This window comes from Xenopus tropicalis, chromosome 1 (assembly GCF_000004195.4).
Source record: "Xenopus tropicalis strain Nigerian chromosome 1, UCB_Xtro_10.0, whole genome shotgun sequence".
NCBI lineage: Eukaryota > Metazoa > Chordata > Amphibia > Anura > Pipidae > Xenopus > Xenopus tropicalis.
The window spans coordinates 35803751-35828329 of record NC_030677.2 but is presented as its reverse complement, the minus strand read 5'-3'; the positions used below and the strand labels follow the sequence as shown (position 1 = coordinate 35828329).

Here is a 24579-nt window from a genome sequence, read left to right as displayed (position 1 = left end):
CTTGCCAACTTGCCACGCACCGAATCTTGTATGATATTATTGGTGCGTGTATGGCCAGATTAACTCTGAGTGGAGACCTTACTAAGAGAGCACAGTATTAATTTCAGAAAGGCTGTATCAATAATGCAAAATCAGATGATATAATTATAGTAGCTCATATTAAAAATAATGATAGTTTGCAAAACATGCATTGTACCCTGTACTACTTTATAAATTAATTAGTGATGATACCTTTATTAAGGAATCATTCTTGTCAGCTTTGCTTGGTTATTTTAACTGTACCAAACTGAGAGGGCACAGTATGATGTTTACTTAAAAGGAATGTTAAAGGCAATATTTGGCCACTTCTTTAGACATGTAGTGTTTGATGTCACAGATAAGTATTTCTGCCACAATGACCCACTGTAGTAGTGGTGCCTTCAGATAAGCATGGCTCTACAGTAACTTTTAGTTTGGTATTCCTAGATTTTGCAGCTGGTCTTTATTTTTTATTATTTGTAGTTTTTTAGTTATTTCATTATACGTTCAGGAACTCTCCAGTTTGGAGTTTCAGCAGTTATTTGGTTGCTAGGATCCAAGTTACCTTAGCAACCAGGGAGTGGTTTGGATGAGAGACCGTTATATGAATAGGGGACGGCCTGAATAGAAAAGAAAGTTACAAAAAGTAACAATAACAATAAAACTGTAGCCTCACTGAGCAATTGTTTTTTGGGTGCTGGGGTCAGTGACCTACATTTAAAAACTGCAAAGAGTTGGAAGAAGAAGGCAAATAAATAATGAAGTCCAATTGAAAAGTTGCTAGGAATATGCTATTCTATAACATAATAAAAGTTAACCACCCCTTTAACTTTCTCACGACTGGCAAGTATTGTGGTATATTGGCCAGATGATACAATGCAGATGATACAATTGACATGCATGCCTTGCCCTACAGAGAGCAACAGATCAACTTTTAAGCCACATTTCATTATATTCCTCAAGGTAAATAATGTGATAAGTGGGTTAAAACCAGGGACCTGGCAGAACAAAACAAGATCAAGTTTAAAAACGACTAAGAAAAGAAACTCTCTCTTATTAGCACAGTTTTGTAAACACTTTCCCATCTGAACTCACAATAATATATCAGAAAGGACTATAGATAAATTCCATAATAACTCTATTCAAATTGCACAAAATATATGTAGTGTTTTGAAGAAAGATATTTCTTTATAACAGTGAAAATCAAACTTTGGATTTCCAGCTGATGAAAATATACAACGCCCAAGGTAATGCATCCATTGGGATTCTGTAAGTTGTAGTTTTGCAACAGCTTGAGCAAAATGGTTCCCATGTGCTGGTTTATTTCAAAGGATGACCATGCTACTACATCTTTCTTCTGTGCATGTCGTTTTCATTAAAGGGAACTGGCACCATAATGAAAATGATAATAAAAGTCATTAAGCAAAAGTATTGGTTCCTTTATATCAATGTGCAAATTTGCTTATAACCAACATAAACACCTATCCACCGGCTCAAGCTCATTCTATACTGTGAGCGATTATGCTCAGAGAGGATTCTATGCTTTGGAGCAGCTGGCTTGAATCTGTGAGAACTGGAGTACAGGAAGCAGCAATCGGAATGCATCTTGAATGTAGGTGGCGCTGTTGCTCCCCTGAAGGGAAAAAAAAAATGTCATCACCTCAGTATCTATCACATCAGATTATAGGCCTCATTTGCAAAGCTGAATGCAGCATGAAAAGTGCAAAAAAATTATTTTTATTTATTTATTTTTGCATTCTGTGTGGCCACCTGCAAATAACCACAGGTCTCTGCGCTTGGATTCGGGAGTGCAAGAAACTGCCATGCAGCGAATGGCTCAAGTACTGACTGCAGTAGCACAGGATCCAACCCGCAATTAAATCTGGGCTAATTTTGGGTCCCTGCAATAGAGGAGATTTAACGCTGGCGAGTAATCTCCATGTCTGTTAAAGCCCTAAAAAGTAACACAGATCTTCTGTTGTGAGAGAGACAGAAAAGACTTTCATGCCTAGTACAGTAATAACCTAACCTAAATAATATAAGTGATCAATTATAAATATATATAATAAATATATGAATCATAAAGATAAAGAAAATATACTTTGATGCCTAGTACAGCAATAACCTAACCTAAATAATATAAGTGATTAATTATAAATATATATCATAAATATATCAGTTATAAAGATAAAGAAAAGACACTTTCATTCCTAGTACAGCAATAACCTAACCTAAAAAATATAAGTTATAAATACACAACTACTTGCATTCGCCAGCACTGTATTCATTAGGGGCATGAATAGAAGGCACATAGTTGTGCATGAGGTTGCATATTTCAGCACTTATGCTCCCACCTCTTCTGTTTTATCCCCGGTTGCACATTACATACCCCCACAGCTGTAAGGAGAAAGAACAGACATACAGTGGTACTATTACCTCAAGCTGTATACTGTTTACCAGTGGATTCAGGACTTCTGCCTTAGTCTTGCTCTGTAAAATAAGAAAAATTATTGAGGTCTTTAATGCTTATTTACTCATTTACTAAATGAGTGCAAAATATCTGTGCTATTCAGTGCTATTTCAGGTAAAACATTAAAAGGGATCCCTTTATTTACCTACTTGTCAAGATGTTATTTACAGGGTTCCACCGCAATGGAGCATGTCTGTCTAATGCACCAGACTAAGTACAGCCAGAAAACTGCCATATGGAACTAGTATAAATGAGTGCAAACCTTTGCCTTCCAGTTGATACTTACCGCAGCTGAAGTCAGAGAATCAGAAAACTTCCTTGATAAAGAGGACACTTCTTTACACATAGCAATGGTAAGCCTTAAAAACCCAAATAATAAGATGTCAAAATGCAGTCACTGCAGTGTGTTGTTATAACAGGAGTGCAATATTGTGACTTAGGGTAAAACTTACTTGGGGTCTTATACTCTTGAGATGAACTTTTTTTTTATGACTAAAATAGGCATAACGTAACATCTTAGTGGTAACAAGTTCTTAAAGTGGCAGTATACACACTTGTTCTTCAGAATAAATCAATACATAGGCTTGAAATATACATAATTTGCCTAGAAAAATCTGTGGTTTCTGTTATTTCTCAAGGGAAAACAAGGACAGAGAGACTGAAACTCTCCATGTCCTTGTGAGGTAGATAATTAGATTCCCATTATACAATTCTCTCCCTTCACCTTTTGTTGTGACTGCTTAGTTAACAGGAGGTCATTATTATGCAGGGGGATTACCATTGCGCTGGTAATCTAAATCTACCTTCCAAAAACAATTTTAAAATAGTTTAATTTGTGATTTATAAAAAAATATAGTTAGACAGCCTCCTGGCACTATATTTTACACTTCTAATTCACAATATAAATCCCTAGGCAATCCAAAAGTTAATATGCACCCTGGTTTTTCCATGCCAGAACTATTGTACTGTCTATAAGAAATGTAACCATATGAACGTTTCCAATCCTGACTTGGCTGCCTGGGTGAGACACATAAGTGGACATAAAGCATATATCAGCGCAGAGGGGGAAGGCGAATGGAAATTAGGATCCACTGAATGCTTACTTAGTTAAGACAACTGCTTGATCTTTCTCTGGCTTTTCCACTTCTTGTCCATGTAGAATTAACTCTGCTACTTTATGGAGCTGCTCAATGCAGCGGGCAGTGATTTCTGCAAGGCTTTCAATAGAACGCATGTAGAATTCCTGTACAAAAGGAATCAGAGTAATATAGTTATAACTTACCTATGTTGGTGAGGGACTTTCTGAGTTTTTTATTTAACCCACATTGTTAGCCTGTTTTCAATTTTAAAACTTCTTCACTATGTATTACATTATTGTATTTTCTATAACATGCACATTGGAAATGGACAGGAATAACTGAATGGATATGCAAAGAAGTGCGAAGTACTGGGTTAGATCAATGTTTTGTTTAACAGGAGCTAGTAAGTCAGGGATCAAGGGGTAATAAGGGCTCTCATTGCATGTTTGCATCACTCTGTTCTATATGTTAAAATATGTGATATCCTGTTTGCCAGGAACATGTTGCCTCTTTTTCTAAGAAAGCACTAAAACAGCTCCCGCTAGTACACTTAAGGTGGCCATACACGGGCTGATTTCAGCTGCCGCTATTGGTCCTTTAGACCAATGTGGCAGCTTATTTGCTTGTGTATGGGCACCCCCAACAGGCCTACCCGACCTACATCTGGCCTGAAATTGGCCAGATCTCAATCGTGCAGGTTTGATTTTTCTGTCGGTTCAGGGACCACATTAGAGGGGAAAAGCTGCCCCTCAATATTTTCCAGTTTCTTAGCTGATCTGACTGCTGCTTCCCTGTTGGATAAAATCCAGGCATAGTTGTAGTTGGAACAACCTTCTAAGCTTGTTAAAAGACTGCACAGAGAAGCACTGAGTACAATTCAACCATGAATTTACAATATAGCAGCTCATACTGTAGTGTTTAAGATTAAAAGGTGAAGAGAAAGTGTACTGATATTGAATGAACCACTGGAATTCACCTCAATGTTCTGGTTTTCTACTGTTGTTTCTTCTTTGGCCTCCTCACTTGACTCTTTTTCTTCCTCCCGCTCTGATTTAGGATGTGGTGGCTCCTCTTCTGAATGAAAGCTTTGTGAGGACAACCAGTCATGAGCTTTTTTCATAGCCTAAGTAACAGACAAATGCAGGTAAAGGAATGCATGCTTGTACAGTATATTTAGGTAAGGAAACTGGCGTGTACTGTTACATTACATTTGGCTTTATCTTGTTATAGAAATTAGATTAACCTTATGAGGAGTTTGTGGAAGATTAGTAGAAAATTGTGGAACATGTTTCTGGCTTTCAAAACTTTACTATTATTTATTGGTCATCATTTATTATTACAGAAACTAACACTCAGACCAAAGTAAGCTTGCACACATTAATATACCAATACAATGAAGTTTAGAACCTAGCTCCAATGTCCTGTTCTGCTAAATGTAGGTACAGCACACCTATACATTACACCTGCCATCAAGCATCATAAAATAAAGGGCTCCCTTAAATCCCCTAAATATTAACACTCCAAAAATTATGCTCAACTGAGGGGCATGTAAATATATATGATCTTCATCGCAGAAGAAAATGCACATTATTTACAAAACATTGCAACATTTTGCATCAAGGGCACAATTATGAGTTGGCTCGAGTTAGGCACACTGAACTTCTGGAAAAAAACAAGAGCTATTATGTCAGAACTGTGACACATAAACTCCTTATGTTGTTTGTCTATAGTTAAGTGCATTGGTTTTAGCAATTATTCAAAGGTAACCGGGAGATGGTGCTATAAATAAAAGGTTATTATTGAAATGGGGTTGAAGGGGGTGGTACTAAGGTGGAACTCATACCTTATTGAGCTTATCAGGGGTAGCTGCAACATGTAATTCAAAAAGCAGCTCAGTAAGCATGGTGGCAAATTCTCCTGTCTCTTCTTCTGTAAAGAAAAAAAAATACATAAAAGGCCACTAAGTATGTTCTTTTCAGTAAATACTTGCAGTCTTACCAAAATTAGACCTGAATTGATCCAAATATATTAGCATTACAGTGAAACTACATAGTTACAGCAATGTTGCTTTATTTACAGTAGTTATGTTTTGTTGGCAGTTAATGGCGGTAAAATAAAATCATCAATGCATCATTGAGAAAAACATGTAACTAAGAGGCTCAGATTATGGTTATTATTTTGTACAATAGGAAAAAGAACATAGCTGAAACAGGAGCTGAACAGAGCGGATACTAGGCAGTAAATTAAATTTATATCAAAAGTTGAAACAGATCAGTGGTGGCTTTGCAGAATTGCTAGTGAAAATTATTTTACCATTCTCATGTTTCTCAGAATCATCTTCAAACTCTTTCTGGAGAAATATCTCTTTAATCACTATAAGATCTGATTTTAATGACTCTAGCTCTTTCTCTTCCAGTGTGGATAAATAGGACTGAACCTAACATGAAAAGACAGAAACGGTCAACATAGGCTCCAAATCTTCATATAAGCATAATTAATGATACAGTTTGTTGATATGTGGGCTGCTTCACCACTACCAGGTGTTTCACCACAATTATAACATACTGCTATTGAAATCAATTATATAGAGAATTATTAATGACTGCACACTAGAAATATGACATTGGTATACCACAAACCTTGGCTTCACTTTCATTTGAGAGAATTTCCAGAGCCTCCAGATGAGACAAACCTTGGTACTCATCGAACAGTAAACCAAAGTGTGCTGTCCTCTCATCAGTGACTTGCTCTGCCAGCCTCTTCTGTTCTTTCTCTTTAGCTTCTCGTAACATCTGCAAGCAAAGCAGAGTGGTATTGCCACAGACACAAAATACATGTTGTTTCAGACATATTCATATTTGTAATTTGAAAAAAGAAACAAAGAATGGTAAGGAAGCACTGAAATAAATCTGCATTGTAAACAAACTGGTAACTATTGTCACATAAGAGAAGATAAAAAAAAAAAGATCACAATACTCCCAGACAAAACAAAAGGGTTTATTTACCATTCAGAATGGAGTGTGCAAAGTGCAAAAAATGGCCAGAATTTGCTATTTGTTTGCACTTTGCACACTGTATTCTGAAGTTGTCTCATCACTGCAGGTCGATGTGCTCTGTTTCTGTTGGCTACTAGACTAGAGTTTTCAAGTATAGTAGAGGAGTAAAAGTACAAAATGAGTTATATCTGACACACCAAGTATTGATGTTAAAATAGCAATTTAAAAGTTATTTAAGTCATACAAATGTCAGTAATTAATCCCACGATATTAAACAATCATGAATTTCCTTTTTCATAATAAAGTCTAAAACCAACGCATTATTAATAGTTTTCGCAAGTAACTGTTCATTACCTGAGATAAGGAAGCAGTCCTCTCCATTAGTATTTTTGTTCGTTTAAACCCAGGATCACTTTCTGCCAATACATTCATTGTCTTTTTACCAATAAATTCCAAAGCATCAAGGCCACCAGTCAGAACGGTTTTACCCTGTAAATGTAGGAGCAGTTCTTATAGTTAAATAGTACATGCTGGTTTAATTGGGTCTCAGGGATTATAAAACTTGTTAGGGCATAACTTTTCTTTTCATTGGGTTAAAATCTTTTTAGTCAGTATAAAGCCCAGATCATCTCAGCGTATCTGGTATTGGACATATCTTACCTACGGCATGTTCTTAAATTGGGACACCATTATAAAGCACTGCATAAATGTAAAAGCTTATGTATGGGACATAAACCCTTAGTATATAATATTACATTACATCGTATATGTAGGTCATTATTAAAGGGTTCCTTTTACCGTTAAGTTAACTTTTAGTATCTTATAGAATGACCAAATCTAAGTGACTTTTCAGTTTGTCGTCATTATTTATTTTTTTATAGTTTTTTCAAATTATTTGCCTTTCTCTTTTGACTCTTTCCAGCTTTCAAATGGGGGTCACTGACCCTGCAGCCAAAAAACTATTTCTGTGAGGCTACAATTTTATTGTTATTGTTACTTTTTAATACCTATATATTAATACCTATATCTTTTATTCAGGCCCTGTCCTATCCATATTCAAGTCTCTCATTTAAACCACTCCCTGGTTGCTAAGGCAATTTGGACCCTAGCAACCAGATAGCTGCTGAAATTCCAAACTGCAGAGTTGCCAAACAAAAAGTGATATAATTAAAAAAAATGAAGACCAATTGCAAATTGTCTCAGAATATTACTCTCTACATCATACTAAAAGTCAACTCAAAAGTGAACAACCCCTTTAAATAGGAGTGTTAACCTTGACTTCTAATTTTATGTAGCCAGTTATATTTTAGGACAGTGGGTAGCTCGTCAACATCTGTGTGTGTTTTATTATTATTATTATTATTATTGTTGTTAAACCTTTCATTCTGCACTTTTTTTGTTGGAGTTTGAAAATTATCTGTGGCCCTAGATATCTTACCCTAGCAACCTGACAGAGAGACAGATAAATAGGGAAAGGTCTAAAAAATAGAGATATAATGTAATAATATAACAGTAAATATTCGATTACAGGATTATTCTGCTATACATTCAGGTTAAAGAGGCACAAAATAGAAAGAGAATATATATATATATATATATATATATATATAAAATATTTTTTTGGATTCCAATGCAGTGTAAAGAATTTATGTGTATAAGGATATGTTTATACATTGTTATAGAATGGTTAGAAAATACTATTTCTTTTCTCTGCAGGATTTTTACTGAATGGACACTGTATATGAGCTTTTAAGGTACACTGGTGACATCTACTGGTGACATTGAAAATTACACCTTTGTAGCAGTTTTAGTGCATTATTTATTGTTAAATTATTGTCAAATTATTTAACTTTTGTAAGATTTTAGTCAAGTGGATCTAAATCACATATTTTAAGCATATGAACAAAGAGGTGTTTTTTATGAAAAAAAGTGGTGATGTGAATGCACTAATAATTTGTATATTGAGTGAGCTAGGTCAGGTATTGGCACATTTGAATTCACTTACTTACACTATGATTGGATAATCACATAATTATATATTGATTTGGATTGGGCACTTCTCTATTGTGTTTGTATTGATTGTTTAAACACCATTATACCATCCTTGAGAAAAGTCCTATAGAGGACTGAAATGTCGGGATTAATTATGTGCAATGTATTCACAATAAAGTTATGATTGCTTTAAAGGGTGTGTCAGTCTTATAATATTTTTTTTGTACACCAAATTTGACTGTGCAACCTGCTATATACAAATTTTTTGCATCAGACTTTTCAAGGACTGATATACTATATATAGATATATATACTATATATACAAAGAAAAGTGGAAATATATTTTTTTATTGAATAGTTAGAATTATATTACTTTTCTTTAAAATAAAATAATAAAAATGACACCCCCGCACCCATGCATTCATCAATATTGTTAGTAGCTGGACACAATTTCAGAGGGATTTTTGCCCCCCCCCCCCTTCCCAATGGCTTCAAAGACTTATTAGTAGGACTTCCCATAGCAACATGCAGGGTAATGCTCTGCCTGTGGCAGTTATGAAATTCTCAGTGGGCATTTCTGAGTGGCGTTCATCTATTACTGTTTGTATCTGCTTTAGGCAAAGCACCCCCAATATTTGCTGTACCATGCAGCATAGGCTCATATTTAGAATTCATTACTTTTAGGAAACAAGTGGTAGGCATGACAGACTGTGCTTACTTACTGTGCTTTGCACAACATTGGTAAGGGCTGAAAGTACTCCACGAGGACCAGATGACGGTGAAAGCTCTTCGGTGGCATTGTCCTCTTTTTCAGATGTCCCTTTGCCAACAGAGAAACAAGAGTTACATTTTGTGTTCTATTGCAATCAACAGATGAAGATATTTGTGCTGTTCTACTGTTAATTTATCCATAAAAAGTTAGTGTTGACAATGCATGCAATTTTGTAGGTGTTTTGTTTAACTTTTCAGTAAGAAACAACAGGAATTGTTTTTGTTCTATTGCAATCAATAGATGAAGGTATGTGTGTTGTTATACTGTTGATTTATCAATAAAAGTTAGTGTTGCATTCGATTTTGTAGGTGTTTTGTTTACATTTTCAGTAAGAAATAGGTTGATTTGTACATTCAGATTTGACCTAAAAATGTGTTTGGGAACAAAGAGCTGCCCACCACTTGGTTCAAGTGGGGTCAGTTCAGTTACCATGTACAATCTGCTTTAACTAGCCTGGTAAAGTCACTGCAGGCCTGGAGACCTGATGTGTCTCTCCAAAGTATTTGGTAGTACCCCGGCCATCCTAAGGACTGTATATTTGAAAAAAGAATTGAATGGCAGCACAGAGTGACTTTGTGAGGAAAGCAAAGTTGGTAAGACTTTTTTACATAAAATAGTTCAGAGACAAATGCTAATAACATATATCTTGTACCCTAGTTCTCTCTTCTATAGTTCCGTTACTCCAAAGATCCTTACCTTGTTCTTCAGTCTCTGGTGCATGAGATACAACACCGCTCTCATCTGATACTGAGTTTCTCATTCCTAAGGATCCTGCTTTCTCTTTTACTGCTGATATTCCATGTCCTTAAATAAAGAAAACAGAAAATTGGGCTAGGAAAAACATAAGCAGAAATGAATGCATATCCCTCCCAGCAATGTTCTGTTTCCTATTTTCATTCTACCTTCATCTACACTGTAAAGTTTCCCTTTTAGACAGCAACTGTATTTTGCTAATTTACTTTTCAAATTGTGGAATGTGGCATATATACCCTGGCAAAGAGTGGCAGTATTCTCCTCAATGTTGTGAGGTTAGTCATATGCAAAAAAAAGGTAATTTATTAAAGGGGAACTGTAACAGAAATGTGTAGTAGATGCAATGGTGCTCTCCAGGCATATTCTTCCCTTATATAAATGACTGATGATAAGCATTCCCACCCATTAGGCATTAGAGGCTAATGAATTAATATGACTACTGGTTAGCAAAAGTGCAGCTTAATCTGCTCGAATTTAAAAAATAACCTTTTTGGGCAACACTGTAAGAACATTCTTTAAAATTATTAAAAATGCTTGCAGTCTCACCTACTGTTGCACTTGCTGAAGACAGGAGGGATTTGCCCCATGAACCCCAAGCACTCCATTTGCTGCTTTTGGTAGCAGATCCTGAATCCTTCAAAAGAAAACAGACCATGAGAAAATATTGGGTGACTTAATATAAACCTCAGATTCAGACACACTAATGCCAATTATAGTAACTAATCATGAAAAAAAACTAGTATATTTATATTGAAAATAAATGGTGTCTGTGTGAATGCCTGGCGATGCCTAGATTACTGTGTTTTTGCACAATAACACTCAGGACTTAAGCATTTCAACACTACACAAAATTAACAGGTACGCAACAGGAGGGCTGCAAGTGGTAGTGGATAGACAGCCAGTTACAGTAAGCTTCATAAAAGCTAAGGAAAAAAAAATCCAAAAGTAAAATAATTATAATCTTCACTCTTATTTATATTAAATACAAAGAGAAAACAAATCACAAAACAGTAACCTTTTATATAAATTCTGCAGGCTAATGCACAATTTTAGTGCAGGATTATTTATTTACTATTTATTATATAGCACTGAAAGTTTACAGATATTATACATCATTTATATCAGTTACACATCTCTCTTTAATACTAATTATTGTAATCATGTAAAGTTTAACATTTACCAGTACTTACTGAACTTATGTTCTCTTCCTCCAGCCTTACTTCAGGCTCTGCTTCCAAGTTCACAGCTTCACAACATTCTATTGGCTCAGAGCGTACTTCTCTTTCAGCTGAATCTGTCACCTCACTGTCCAATAAAACTCCCGCATCCGAGGTCCCCTTCTTGGCTTCCTCACTCATCTCTGCCTCCAAGTTTTCTCCAGGTAAAGATCCTCCATCACCACTCACTGCAAGATCTGCAATCTTTTCAGTTACCTCTTCAGTTACCCTTTCGGCACTGTCCTCATCCATATTGCTAAATGTAGTAGATATTTATTTATATAAAGTTAAGAAAAGACTGTCAATAAAAGCCTGGAGAATCAACAATATGTTAGTTCCAACATTTCATCAAACCTGCAACAGGCTTTTAAAGGAAAATGTGCTAGTGTGTACAGTATATATCATTATGCATGTGTATACAGAATATTTTTTCTTGCCATGTTTGCATTTAGAGTATTTACAAACAGACTTTTATACCCATATAAGGTGTTGTGAGCACAGGAAATGATGGATGATGCTTTGTTATGGTACATCAGTCACATGCATCTTGATAAATATGTACCTATGACATGGCTACAGTCAGGCCAGCAGCAGCCTTGTCTTGTGAATATGACCCTTATTCATAATCTAGCAACACCACATCTTGACTTAAGTACACAATGCCAGTCTGCACAGTAAAAATGAAGCATTCAGGTGATTCCTGAAGTTTATACACACCCCTATACCTCAGGCATTCACTTTTCATTTAGCACTCCTTAGATATCCAAGATGTCCCTGCATGTCTATCATTCCCCCCTCCCTCCCCATTGTCTATAATTGTGTAGCCAGTTTAACAAATCCCCCATTTTGACACCTAAACAAGATTTTGGGGTGATCACATAATGCTGCCTGCCTGCTTGCTGTGATTGTGAATTACCAGATTTAAGGACACAGGATTTATGTAATGTATATAGCAATATAGTATTGTATATAGTAAAAGTAAAGTATACTTTGTTAGACACAGTAAATAAAAGGCAATGCCACTTAATGCTAGCAGAGTGTATGTAAACTTTTGACCACAGGAAATCAGTTATAGTGAAAAAAAACACTGAAATAAATCATTTGAGCTATTACTTTGAAATTCCTAACATAGAAATAAAGTAGATAGCTACTTATTTAACACAGACAATGTATGGTAACATGAGTTGTGTCTAGCTGTACAGAACTAAGTTTGGACAACTGAGTTTGATATTCCTATATTTTTAAATTCACATTACAGGTACAATAATAGGGCTATGGCACACCAGGTACATTGACTGCCACTACTGGTATTATAGACTGAAATAAAGTTGGGCTATTTTCACTGATGTCAATGGCAAGCACTCAGAACAGCCTTGTATTGCTTGTTTAGCTTTCTAATTTCTATAACCAAATTAGATCAATCAATAGTGTACAATGTATATGTTCTCAATCAACCAGGTTATGTTCAAAAGTGCTTTCTATAAACTTTATTTAGATCGTTACCAAATGATGCAATTTTATTGGTTCCCATTTGGCCTAACACTACTATGTACACTGCAATTTTACACTGTACATAGAAGTGTTAGGCCTAATGGGTACCAATAAAATTAAAAACAATACCATTAAACCAGGCAAGTAAACCATAGCAATCAATCAGCAGTTTGCACTGATTAATCCAATGCTGTCCACTGGCCCTGTCTGTATCAGACTGACAGCTAATCCTCCCATATGCACAACCAAAACGATCCATTTCAGAATCAATCTCATATCAAGCTTCTTTTGGTTGTTTTGGCTGAGATCATACCATTGGCCCATGCTCGAACCAATTCAATCAGAATATATGCTTATGTAAATGCTACATGATTCATATATCCTATTCTTTTGCTACTCTTTAAATTATTTTCACAAGTCACTTGTGAAACTGAACATTAACCTTACACCAGTGTTTAGGGTGAAGACACACAGAGCAACTAGTAGCAGCTACTTGTCACGGCTACTAAAACAGACAATGCCGACCATTTACTAATAATTGTCTGATCATGTGTTTTAGCAGAGGCAATTCTCAGTTTTGTCTATGGCAGGGGATTTTTTTGGAGTTTAGTAGCCTTGAAAAAGCAGCTGCTACTAGTAGCCCAGTGTGTCTTCACCCTTATTAGCCATGACAAGTAGCTGCTACTAGTAGCCCAGTGTGTCTTCACCCTTATTAGCCATGACAAGTAGCTGCTACTAGTAGCCCAGTGTGTCTTCACCCTTATTAGCCATGACAAGTAGCTGCTACTAGTAGCCCAGTGTGTCTTCACCCTTAAGGAAGGAAAACGCAACCAAATGACTGACAGTGCAACTGGTGCCCTTTATTATGCAAACTGCTGAGACCAGATATTGGCTATTAAAACAAACAATTTAAAGGGTAAGTTTGAAAAGTAAAACCAAAGTTCTGTAAGCTTCAGCTGAGCTGTTAGGTGTGTCCCTGTGCTTCACTAAGTACCAAAACAATACAGGAAAATGCATCCCTGACACCCATTGTCCCTTCTCATTTCCCGAATACTTGTGCCCCACGTTGTCCCTGTGAGAAACCCTCTGCTCTTTGGGTTTGCCCCTGTTTATATGCAGTTGTGCTAGTTCCCCTGCCATTACATACCTCTCAGCGGGCTGATACTGCTGCAAGTGCAAAACCCAACACTGCCACGCTGTAGGCTCCGGGCTTAACTCATTCCCTGCTGGCGCAAACCGCCGCTACCTACACACACAAGCCAAAACTAGAATTGATTTGCGTATGTGACTCCACATGTCACACAGAGTATAAACAGGGACGATCTCAGTAAAGAACCTTACACGAAACAGTTTATTAGAAGACACCAAGTAATCGTCCGAGCTGTACGGGTTAACAAATGAGCTCTCTACCCCGCCCAACCTATCCAGTAACAGGCGCTCTACCAATCAAAAGTGCTCAACTTCAAAAAAAAAAAAAAAAAGATGTCGACAACAGTTTAGGACGTCAGCCTCCACCGGTCAGCTGGGTTCGGAACGCGGCGAAAATCAACGAGAAGCGACGATGATTTGATTGATCTTGGCCCTGTCCAATCGCTGCAATGGACTTATACAGGTTGTGCGTGATTGGCGGAAGTACACACAGGGTGGGAACCTCGGACGGAATAAATATAGATTCCCGCGCTTGATTCTGTTATATGTGAATGTGAGGGTGAGGGTGAGGGTGAGGGTGAGGGTGAGGGTGAGGGTGAGGGTGAGGGGTCAATGGCGTTTTTGTAATCTGTCAGGAAGGAGTTTTGTTTCCTCACAGACAAATTGGTTAGACTTTATAGTCTGTGCTGACCAGAAATAATGCAGCTCTAACTCAGTTTAGGTTGGAAAAAGACATCCATCAAGTTCAACAATTTCATCTAAATAAAACCTCCCTAACTGATAGTTGATCTTCCTGATTCTAAAATGCCAATTGGACAAGTCTGGATCAGCTTGGTGCTAAAACTAGTTTCATTAACCCAATATTTTGTACCTTGCTTGAAAGCCAGACAAACTGTCTTAATGCAACTTTAAAGGGGAGTTTCACCTTTAAGCTAACTTTTAGTCTTTTCTAATCAATTGGTCTTCATTATTTATATTTCTAGTTTTTGAACTATTTGCCTTCAAACTCTAAAATGGGGGTCACTGACCCCAGCAGCCAAAATACTATTGCACAGTGAGGCTACAGGCCCTCTCCTATTCACACACCAGTCTCTCATTCACACCTGATTGCTAAGGTAATTTGGATTCTAGCAACCAGATAACTACTGTAACTCCAAACTGCAGAGCCACTGAACAAAAATCTAAATAATTTAAAAACTACAAATAATAGAAAATGAAGATTAATTGCACGTTGTTTTGGAATAGCACACTCTATATCATAATAAAAGTTAACTGAAAAGTAACTTTTAATGTATCTGCCAGTACAGCCACTCTAGAAAGAATCCTACAACTTTAAAACTCCAATGTAAAAAAGACGTTTTTTGAGTATTGTGGTCAAACTTTTTCTTTGAATGCCCAGTGTATTTCCTTGTGTATGCTGGAAAGACCTACTGGTGAATAAAGCAGCAAGACATTTTATTATCCCTTTTTATATTTCTACATAGTTATTATACCAGCCTTTAAAGGACATGTAGAGCCAACATTTTCCTATTGTGTATATAAGTTGGGCACATCTCCTCCATTAATAATGCATCATTTGTGCTGCATACACTTTAGATATAATCAATTAGAAATACAAAATTTGAACTATATATTGTACTATAGAGCAAAAGTGCCTGGCTTAAAAGTCTTAGGCTCCAAAAAGATAACGTTCCATAGTTCACCACCCAACTTTAAAAGATGTCCATCATGAACTCCTTTCTCCACTGTTACACTTTAAATCAGGTACCACACTTTCCAATTGCTTTTACACTCTGTCTGCATTAAACTCTAACAAACTGCTCATTTAGCAATTGATCTCATGTGCTCCATGGGTTAACTTTTACCAGATTCCTAGCAATTTTATCACTGCTAAGATGGCTGTGGGCCGCATTCAGTATATAAAATGAGAGATTTATAAACTCATGGTGCCTTCTAGGAAAAGTCTTAATGAAGTGCAACAAACATCATTTGCTACTGCAAGTCAACAGTCCTGTTTCCTAATTAAAGGGATTCTGGGAACATATCCAAAAGAGCTCCATTTCATAATTAATAAAGTTCTGGAATTACTCTAACAATAAAAGTTTGCTTGCTCACTATGGTGGTGCATTCTACCTTGCTGCCAAAGTTTGCCACTTCATTTTCAAAATTCTTACTTTCTCTAGCGGCCCTCCTGTCAGTGCAGACGTTAGGGGTTTTGTCTTGAATCACCTCTGGAGCAGGACAGAGAATTGAAACTTGGTACTCCTGGTCCCTCCCACTGTATATAAGGCTTGTCTCCACCCTCATTCCTCAGTTCTTTGTCCTGCCTCGGAGGTGAAGGACTGATTCTATATTCACATATTTTTATTTTCTTTTCTTTTCCTTCCTTTTTTCTTTATTTTTTATTATTGTCGATCAAAAAGAGGATATCACAAGGCACGGCTGTCTTACTGGATTCAATTCCAGGACTAGACCAGCTTACTACAAGGGGGACTCAGAAGATCCACAGGAGGATCTCTAAAGCACTAGGGTACGCAGAGCTGCCCACAAAGTGCGGATTACTGTGCAGTGTTGGGGACACTGGACACGCAGAGCTGTCCCTGAAGTGTCACCCCTCCCCCCCCAGCACACGGGAGAGCAAAGAAGGAAGGAACACCTTCCTTATCAACAAGCGACTGAGGACACAAACTTGTGTCTCCAGGTTCTAACACAACACGGCTGGCTGATCAATCACCGAAAAACTTCCCTCACGCCAAGTCAGACGATCCTATTCCTGGGCCTCATTTTCGACTCCAGGGCACAGAGGGTAATAATCCTACCCCAAGACAAGATCGAACACATTAGTCACGACAACTCAGGCCTTCTGGGTCAGGAAAAGGAACTTGGCAGAGGACTGCCTACGCCTTCTGGGCCTCATGGTATCAACCCTGGAGGCCATACCCTTCACCAGATTTCACCTCAGACCTCTACAGTGAAATTTCCTGCAGCATTGGAACAGGAACCACCAAGATCTACAGCAGGAGATACCTATCTCGCAGACGACCAAGGACAGCCTTCTCTGGTGGGTGAGAGATGACAATCTTCGACAGGGAAGGAGCTGGGCAAACACCACCTGAGAGGTAGTGACCACAAACGCCAGCCTCAGGGGCTGGGGGGCAGTACACAAAAACCTTAGACTCCAGGGGACATGGTCCAAGGAGGAGAGTCACTTACCCATCAACGTGTTAGAGCTTCGAGCAATTGCCCTAGAACTGGAGAACTGGTCAACAATTCTACAATCTCGGTCAATCCGAGTACAGCCTGACAATGCAACTGCAGTAGCATATATCAACAAACAAGGGGGCACTCACAGCAAACTAGCCATGCAGGAGGCCTCCAGAATAGTGACCTGGGCGGAACAGATGGTACCGAACATCTCAGCAGTATACATACCAGGGGTACTGAATTGGGAAGCGGACTACCTGAGCAGAACAACCATCGACCAGGGAGAATGGTCCCTCAACAAGGATGTATTCCAATAACTAACTCACAGGTGGGGGACCCCTGAGATAGATATGTTGGCATCAAAACACAATGCAAAGCTTCCACTCTATTGCGCCAGAACAAGGGACCCAGGAGCAGCGCTGGTGGATGTGCTGGTGGTACCATGGAACTTCAGCATGGTATACGCGTTTCCACCACTAGCCATCTTACCCAGAGTAATCAGGAGACTGAAGCAATCCAACACAGTCACAATACTGATAGCCCCAGACTGGCCGAACAGAGTATGGTATACAGTTGTTGTCAAATTATCGATTGCCACACCTTGGAGATTACCTCTACTACCCGATCTGTAAACTCAAGGGCCAATAAAACATCCCAACCTGAGGATGCTTCGCCTAACTGCGTGGCTCTTGAAACCGATTGGTGGCGTCAACAGGGATTTTCACAGATCGCCATAGACATCTTCTTACAAGCCCGCAAGCAATCTACCACTAGGGTATACCATAGGGTCTGGAGGACTTTCTTAACCTGGTGCAGGAAAAGGGCCACGCCTTGGAGAGATATCTCCACAGTTGAGGTGGTGGAATTTCTAACGGACGGCTTCCAAAAGGGATTGGGCTTACGCACTCTAAAAACACAAGCTTAGGCGATTACAGCGCTGACACACTTCAAGTGGGCCGAAGATCCTATGGTCCAACAGTTCATCAGAGGGGTAACCAGAGTACGACCCCCCGCTAAGGGAACCCCTTGCAACATGGAGCTTACCATTAGTCCTAGCCGCACTCCAACAATCACCCTTTGAACCCCTGTCGATGTGTGAGCTTAAGTGGCTCTCATTTAAAGTCACTTTCTTAATAACGATCACATCAGCAAAACGGGTATCCGAGATGGCGGCACTGTCCTGCAGGGAACCACGACAAGGCGGTCCTTAGAACCACACCAATATTTTTACCAAAGGTGGTGACCGAACGCCACATGAACCAAGACATCATACTGCCTTCCTTCTGCCCGAGCCCATCCAACGAGAAGGAAAAACTACTCCATAAGCTGGATGTTGTCCAGGCTATCCGCATTTACCTAAAGAGATCGGCTGACTACAGACAGTCTGATAGTCTCCTGATATCATATGCAACGGCATACAGAGGAAAAGCCGTATCTAAAAGAACTATAGCTCGTTGGCTAGTTGAGACTATTAATATGGCTTATGATCGCAGAAACATGCCCAGACCATACTCAGTGAAAGCCCACTCTACACTGGCACTGCAGAACATGGCAACCGCAGACCAGATCTGCCGAGCAGCCACTTGGGTTTCACCAAACACCTTCATCAAGTTCTACAAGTTAAATGTTTATGCCTCACAGCCGGCCACGTTTGGTCGGAAAGTCCTACAGGCTGTTTTGGCATAGTGCCAATAAAACTGAAGTTTTACCCACCCAACTAGAGGGACAGCTTTGGGACATCCCCTAATGTCTGCACTGACAGGAGGGCTGCTAGAGAAAAGCAGATTTTGTACTCACCGGAAAATCCTTTTTTAGTAGGCCCGAACTGTCAGTGCAGTAAGTCCCACCCAGGCTGATTTAGTATGGGCACCGGGACCTCTTTCTCGCTATCTTTCTACCTTATGTCTCTTAGCCTTCCTTCTATCTGTACTGTCTCCACCGACCGAGCTTACCAACAGAACTGAGGAATGAGGGTGGAGACGAGCCTTATATACAGTGGGAGGGACCAGGAGTACCAAGTTTCAATTCTCTGTCCTGCCTCCAGAGGTGATTCAAGACAAAACCCCTAACTTCTAACAGTTCGGGCCTATGAGAAAAGGATTTTCCGGTGAGTACAAAATCTCTTTTTTGAAGACAATCAAAAAGTATATGTTTTAATAAAAAATAAACAGAAAGTTAGTGTTACACATTTTTCAAAGTCCTTACCTAAACATTAAATAATTTTTTCATACATCCTATTATCTAGAATGTCCTTCAACTTATTTCTAAACATTATAGAAAACTGATTTTATACTTGATCCCAGTCTTTTACAACAACAAGAGAAAAAGAAGGTATATAATGAGATTCTCACTGTCATTTAACTCTCTGAACTCCCTGTCTACAAGTACATCTATCGTAAATTAGAAGATGGAGGTTCTCATTATCACTCTTTAATGATACTCATTCCAGGGGGTGTGTAAAATACAATTTGCCTTTTTGAATTTGAAAACTTTTTTTAATTAAAAGATTAGGCAGAATGCATTTTTACTACAACTTATATTTATTTGACTCTATATTGCTAAATTAACTATCTACTTTAAACAGCCAGAAAGAAGTGTCAACATATAGTATATGAGCCCTTCTGCCACCCTAGCTTTGCATTCCTTGTTGAAAATACAAACTCAGAAAAATCTGAAAAGAAAAATGAATGCTCAGATGAAAAGATTACTGGTAAACTCAGAAATGTAGCTGCAAATGAAAAGCAGAACTGAACCTTTGAGGCCAGTTAGGTGGCAGACAAGACATAACTGGAAATGTTTTTCTTCTTCCTAATTGCATTCTCTTAGATTAGAACCAACCACAAACTTTTACACTGCTAATTTTAACAGCTTTCAATGAAGAAAGACTGTTTTGTGTGACCTGTGAGAACTGGACTGTATTGTAATAACTTACTTACGATATTTTAATTATGACATTTACTGTTATCAACTGAATGATGAACTGTAAGGCACCCCAAGAATGCATGTTTGTGTTGCTCTCCAAATTTATTTTACATTTGAATATGGCTCACAGATTAAAAAGTTTGGGGACCCCTGGTCTAAGGTAAGCGATTATAATCAATGGGGGTGCCTAATTTTTATCTTGCAGTAATCTTGCTGTGTTTTTCTCAAAGTCGTTTTGCTAGTCATCCAACTGGCATTCTGCTAGTTGGATGACTAGACAGCAAGTCTAGTTAACTTGACTTATTACTACAAGTTATAGCATGACCTGGAAGAATAATAAACTTCACAGGCATAGTGCCTAATGTTCTATCTCCTTTAATTATACAAGGATGCAGCCAGTCCCCAGAAAGGTCTGGCTGGCAGTGAAACGTACCACAGCTAATAAAAAAGAGGATGCCAGGAAAAACAGCAATTAAACTAAAATTAAACTAAAATCTGCATATTAAGAGTTTTAAAAGTCAATGAAAGAAAGGCTCCCATGCAGGAGTATTTTAACCAAGCAAGCAAAAGCAGGCAAGTGATCTATGTCAATAACCATCTCCTCATCTAGTACTGCTCAGGGTCCCAGCAGTAATGAGTTACTATGCAATTCTTCTACCTAATAACACCAACCCAAACTATAATTATAGCCCATAATCAACTTGAGAAATGGATAGATTTTTTTGAAATGTGTTGATGCATTGTGCTGTGCTTTGTATATGTCCCTCCGATTAAGTAATGAGGCTCTTACATTACTTCATAGTAATAGTAAGTTTTACCAACCTATTCAGTATTCCTAGTCACTAGTTTTACATACTTGAGTTGTGGATTCACCTAGGGACAGGGGACACAGATTCAAGGCCCACTAGGGACTAAGGGGTAGACTTTAACCAAAAATGCTACTTTGAGGTGATTTTCAGTAATCTCATCCAAATCTCCAAATTTAGGAAAGCTTTACAGCTTGGTACTTTGGAGTTGAAAGACTTGGGTACCCATTTTAGATTCGGGGGAATGTGTACTTTCCAAAAATATATGGTTTCCTGGGTGAATGTACTTTTTTCTAGTTTAACCACTATATAAAATGCAGTAAATGTGTTGATTTTGCAGTAGCTAAAATGATAGATCATATGGGGTATCTTCACCTTGGGGTTTCTACATGTCATATACTTAGGTAAACCTATGCACATTCCGCATCAAACTGTTCAGTGGACCCCTGGGGTACATAATTAGGATGTTTTATCTTAGTACCAAACAGTATGTGGGAGAAAAGATGCTGGAAAGTGAAAGCTTTGAGGTGATTTTCGGGAATCTCCTCAAAATCGACAATTTTAGAAAGCTTTGCGTCGTGGTACTTTCGAGTAGAAAGACACGGGTACCCATTTTAGATTCGAAGAAATGTGTACTTTCCAAAAATACTGTATATGGTTTTCTGGGGTAAACTTTGTTTTTTGTGGCTTTACCCACCATAAAATGCAGTAAATGTGTTGATTTTGCTGTACTTGAAACAACAGAAATGATACAGCATATGGGGGATTTTCATTTTGGGGCCCCTACATGCCACATACTTAGGTAAACCTGTGCATATTTGGTATCAAACTGTTAAGTGGACCCCTGGCATTTATATTTTAGCGTTTTTTTTTATCTTGGTACCTAATGATATGTTGGAGATAAGAAGCTGTAGATTGGAAGCTTTAAAACGATTTTTTTAAAAATTTAGCAAATGTTTATAAAAACTAGTACATTTAGGAAAGCATTGCAAATTGGTAATTTGGAGTTTTGCCTATTCTGGATCCATTAGAATCTGTTCTTTCTAAAAATGTATAGCTTTATAGGGTGAACCTACTCTTAGTGGAATATTTGGCCTTGAAATCTAAAGTATCCAGCTTTCTGGAGCAGTGCTTTGAAAAGTTAGCAGTGTACTGCTGGGACATTTTGGCCAATACAAGTGAGAAATCTCCATAAAACTATATATATATATATATATATATATTGGTGTTTGCGTGTTCAAGAGAAATTCCAAATCATTTGTATTTTCCTGCATTAAATAATCCATGTTTCTGATATATGTGTTTATATTATGAAAAATATAATTTTTCTTAATTTTTTAGACATTTAGAGGCCTATATCTTGTTACAGAAGTGAAATTACAGAAAAATGCTAGCATATTTTAAAATATTAGGTTGTGCCGAAAAAAACAATATTTTATTTTCCTAGATAAACTAAAAGTACCCTCTTGGAAAGGCCCCTAAAGTAAAAGAGTGCAAAATGTTCAAAAACTGTTCCACTTTGTCCAAATCGGCTGGCAGTTAGTGGGTTAAGGTAGAAGTCTGTTATCTGTAAGGATTTATGTGACTTGATGGAGGTGGAAGAAAAATATAACTATTTTGTGTGTGGGTATTGCTGTGTATTTGGGGGCGGTATGTGAGGAGAGAGCAGCCTTTTTCACGTGGGAAAGGGGAGGGTGTGGATGGAGGGGCTTGTGGCTGCTTGAAGGCATTCTAACAGAGATGGAAAGAGGCAGGGCAGAGGCTATATGAGAAGGGAGAAGTCTGTGATCTACAGGGAGGTAGGAGGGGTTTGTGGAGTGACTGTATGTCACTTATGGGGAGACCCTATCTTTTGTCTCGGTGGGGGGGGGTGTTGGAGGGAAAGGAGAGTAATGGAGGGTTTGTGAGAAGAGAACTGTAATTTGTACTGTATAGATAAACATGTTAAAGTAAATGCAAAGTAAAAATATATATATATCTATTTACCTATGTGTTAAACAGTAATGCACATAAGACAACAGCCAATGAAAGGTAGGAATCAAGAAATGACCATTGAACTTATGCAATAAACGTACACAATGAATTACCAGGGTAGGGAAGTATCAGTATCCAATAGGAAACAAGTAAGGGCAAAGCCTGGGAGTAGTGGTGTAAGCATATAGAAAGTCCTCAGTGTGTCAAGTTCAAAAAACTGATGAGAGACAGGTAAAGGTATAAAAATCAGTCTTTTGTGCATTTTTTTAATGAAATACAGGTTTTTTTTTAACACATGGATAGCATTGTTAGTGGCTTTATAGGATTTGCACAAGTGAACAACCCCTTTAAGTATCTTCTGCTTTAAATGTTCCTCACAGTTCACTAAATCTCTCTTCGTTTCACTTCCTTCTCTGTACTTCTCTGATCTGCATTGTCTCTTCCTCTGTAAAAAAAAAGTAGTTTCTGGTAAAAGCTGTGATTTAACATTAACTCTCAAGCATTCTCAGCTGGCTGTTGGGACAGTTGGGGGAGAGCAGAGATATCTCTGCTTCTATGGTTTCAAACTGGTGATACTGTCATGTTCAACTACTTATACAGCTTTCATTGCAGTAAGAGTAACTTGGCTTAAAAAGCTGGGGGTATTTCAGGTGTAGTTTATACAGTATCAGTGCCCTTTCCTTTTTTATTGAGCTGTGATGGCTTTGCTCAGTAGAAAGGGATGTGCATGAGTACCACTAAATAAATTCCTCTATAGAAGCAAAAAAGTTAATCTCTTTTGTTTAAATTAATTCAACACCACCTGTCCCCCATTACACTAAGGGGTATATTTATCATGCTGTCTAAACAGTGGAGTGAAACATTACCAGTGATGTTGCTCATAGCAGCCAATCAGATGCTTTGCTTTGGTTTTCTAACTGTTGAAATCTAATTTCTGATTCGTTGCCCTGGGCACTGATTTAATTTCTTAATTTTTCAAAACACTGCTTTCACAATTGTTTAGGCAGACTGTTAATAATGCAGGTATTGTTTTCTGCATTACATTTATTTTGTATTTATTATAAAAGTGTATACAATTATGTACACTATTGTAATGACAAGTAATGCAGCAAACAGAAACAAGTTAAAATAAACATTTACAGAGCCAGTGTTGATGTACTGCATAATAAATGTATTTAAAACTATTTATTTGGTTAGTCAAAAATACCTTCACCTTACAAACAACGCTTCCCTCAATTTAAAAGCTCTGCTGCTACTTATGTGGGTGTCACAATGTTTCTTTGTGTTTTCAGTTATTTCCTTGTTTGTAAAATTTTACAAGTTCCCTAGTTCAAGCCTTTGCAGAGAGCTGGAATACACAGGTAAAGTGATAAGTGGGACATAGATGCATGAAATAGTGCCTTAGTGGGAATACAAAGAATTGGCTGGCAGGTTTAATTATAGCAAAAACTCAGATCAACAAGAAAATGTTATAAGGGCTTATTGTAAGCAAAAATTTTTCCTCTTTCTCTCTCTCTCTATGTATATATATGTATGCCTACATACATTTAGTTAAATATATTGGTGTTATTATACTACTTGCCTTCAACAAAGTTTTCTGCCTAGGTATTAATCAAATGTTTTTAAAAGTTGTCACTTGTTGCCACTGCTGTCTGCAGTGATTGCAGCCACAAGGAGGAAGTAGAATGTATGTGGTGCAAATGAAGGGGGGGGATTTTCATATATATATATATATA

At 37.8% G+C, this 24579-nt stretch overlaps 1 protein-coding gene across 3 annotated transcripts; it reads right to left on the bottom strand.

Moving 5' to 3' along the window:
• Positions 1-1052: 1052 nt before the first annotated feature.
• fam114a1 (family with sequence similarity 114 member A1) lies at positions 1053-19038 on the bottom strand. Of its 3 annotated transcripts, none has more exons than XM_002938658.5 (14): positions 18939-19038; positions 11271-11553; positions 10627-10714; positions 10024-10131; positions 9278-9375; positions 6918-7052; positions 6207-6359; positions 5881-6004; positions 5411-5496; positions 4544-4690; positions 3592-3731; positions 2775-2847; positions 2455-2508; positions 1053-1651 (listed from the first exon to the last, which is right to left on the bottom strand). In XM_002938658.5, the coding sequence occupies exons 2-14, from the start codon at positions 11547-11549 to the stop codon at positions 1556-1558; spliced, it is 1581 nt and encodes a 526-aa protein (XP_002938704.3). In that variant the 5' UTR covers positions 11550-11553; positions 18939-19038; the 3' UTR covers positions 1053-1555. The 3 variants fall into 3 exon arrangements, with proteins under 3 accessions (XP_002938704.3, XP_012809233.2, XP_004910985.2); XM_012953779.3 differs by lacking the exon at positions 18939-19038 and adding an exon at positions 13936-14242 and having other exon boundaries at positions 5411-5493; XM_004910928.4 differs by lacking the exon at positions 18939-19038 and adding an exon at positions 13936-14235.
• Between the last annotated feature and the right edge of the window lie 5541 nt (positions 19039-24579).

Excerpts from the sequence above, each read along its gene's own strand:
- fam114a1 (XM_002938658.5), bottom strand. The coding sequence starts at position 11,549 with ATGGATGAGGACAGTGCCGAAAGGGTAACTGAAGAGGTAACTGAAAAG. Across the intron at positions 9,376-10,023 it reads ACCAGAGACTGAAGAACAAG|GGACATCTGAAAAAGAGGAC; the intron begins GTAAGGATCTTT and ends CTGTTGGCAAAG. Across the intron at positions 7,053-9,277 it reads CCAATGTTGTGCAAAGCACA|GGTAAAACCGTTCTGACTGG; the intron begins GTAAGTAAGCAC and ends CTACATTTACAG.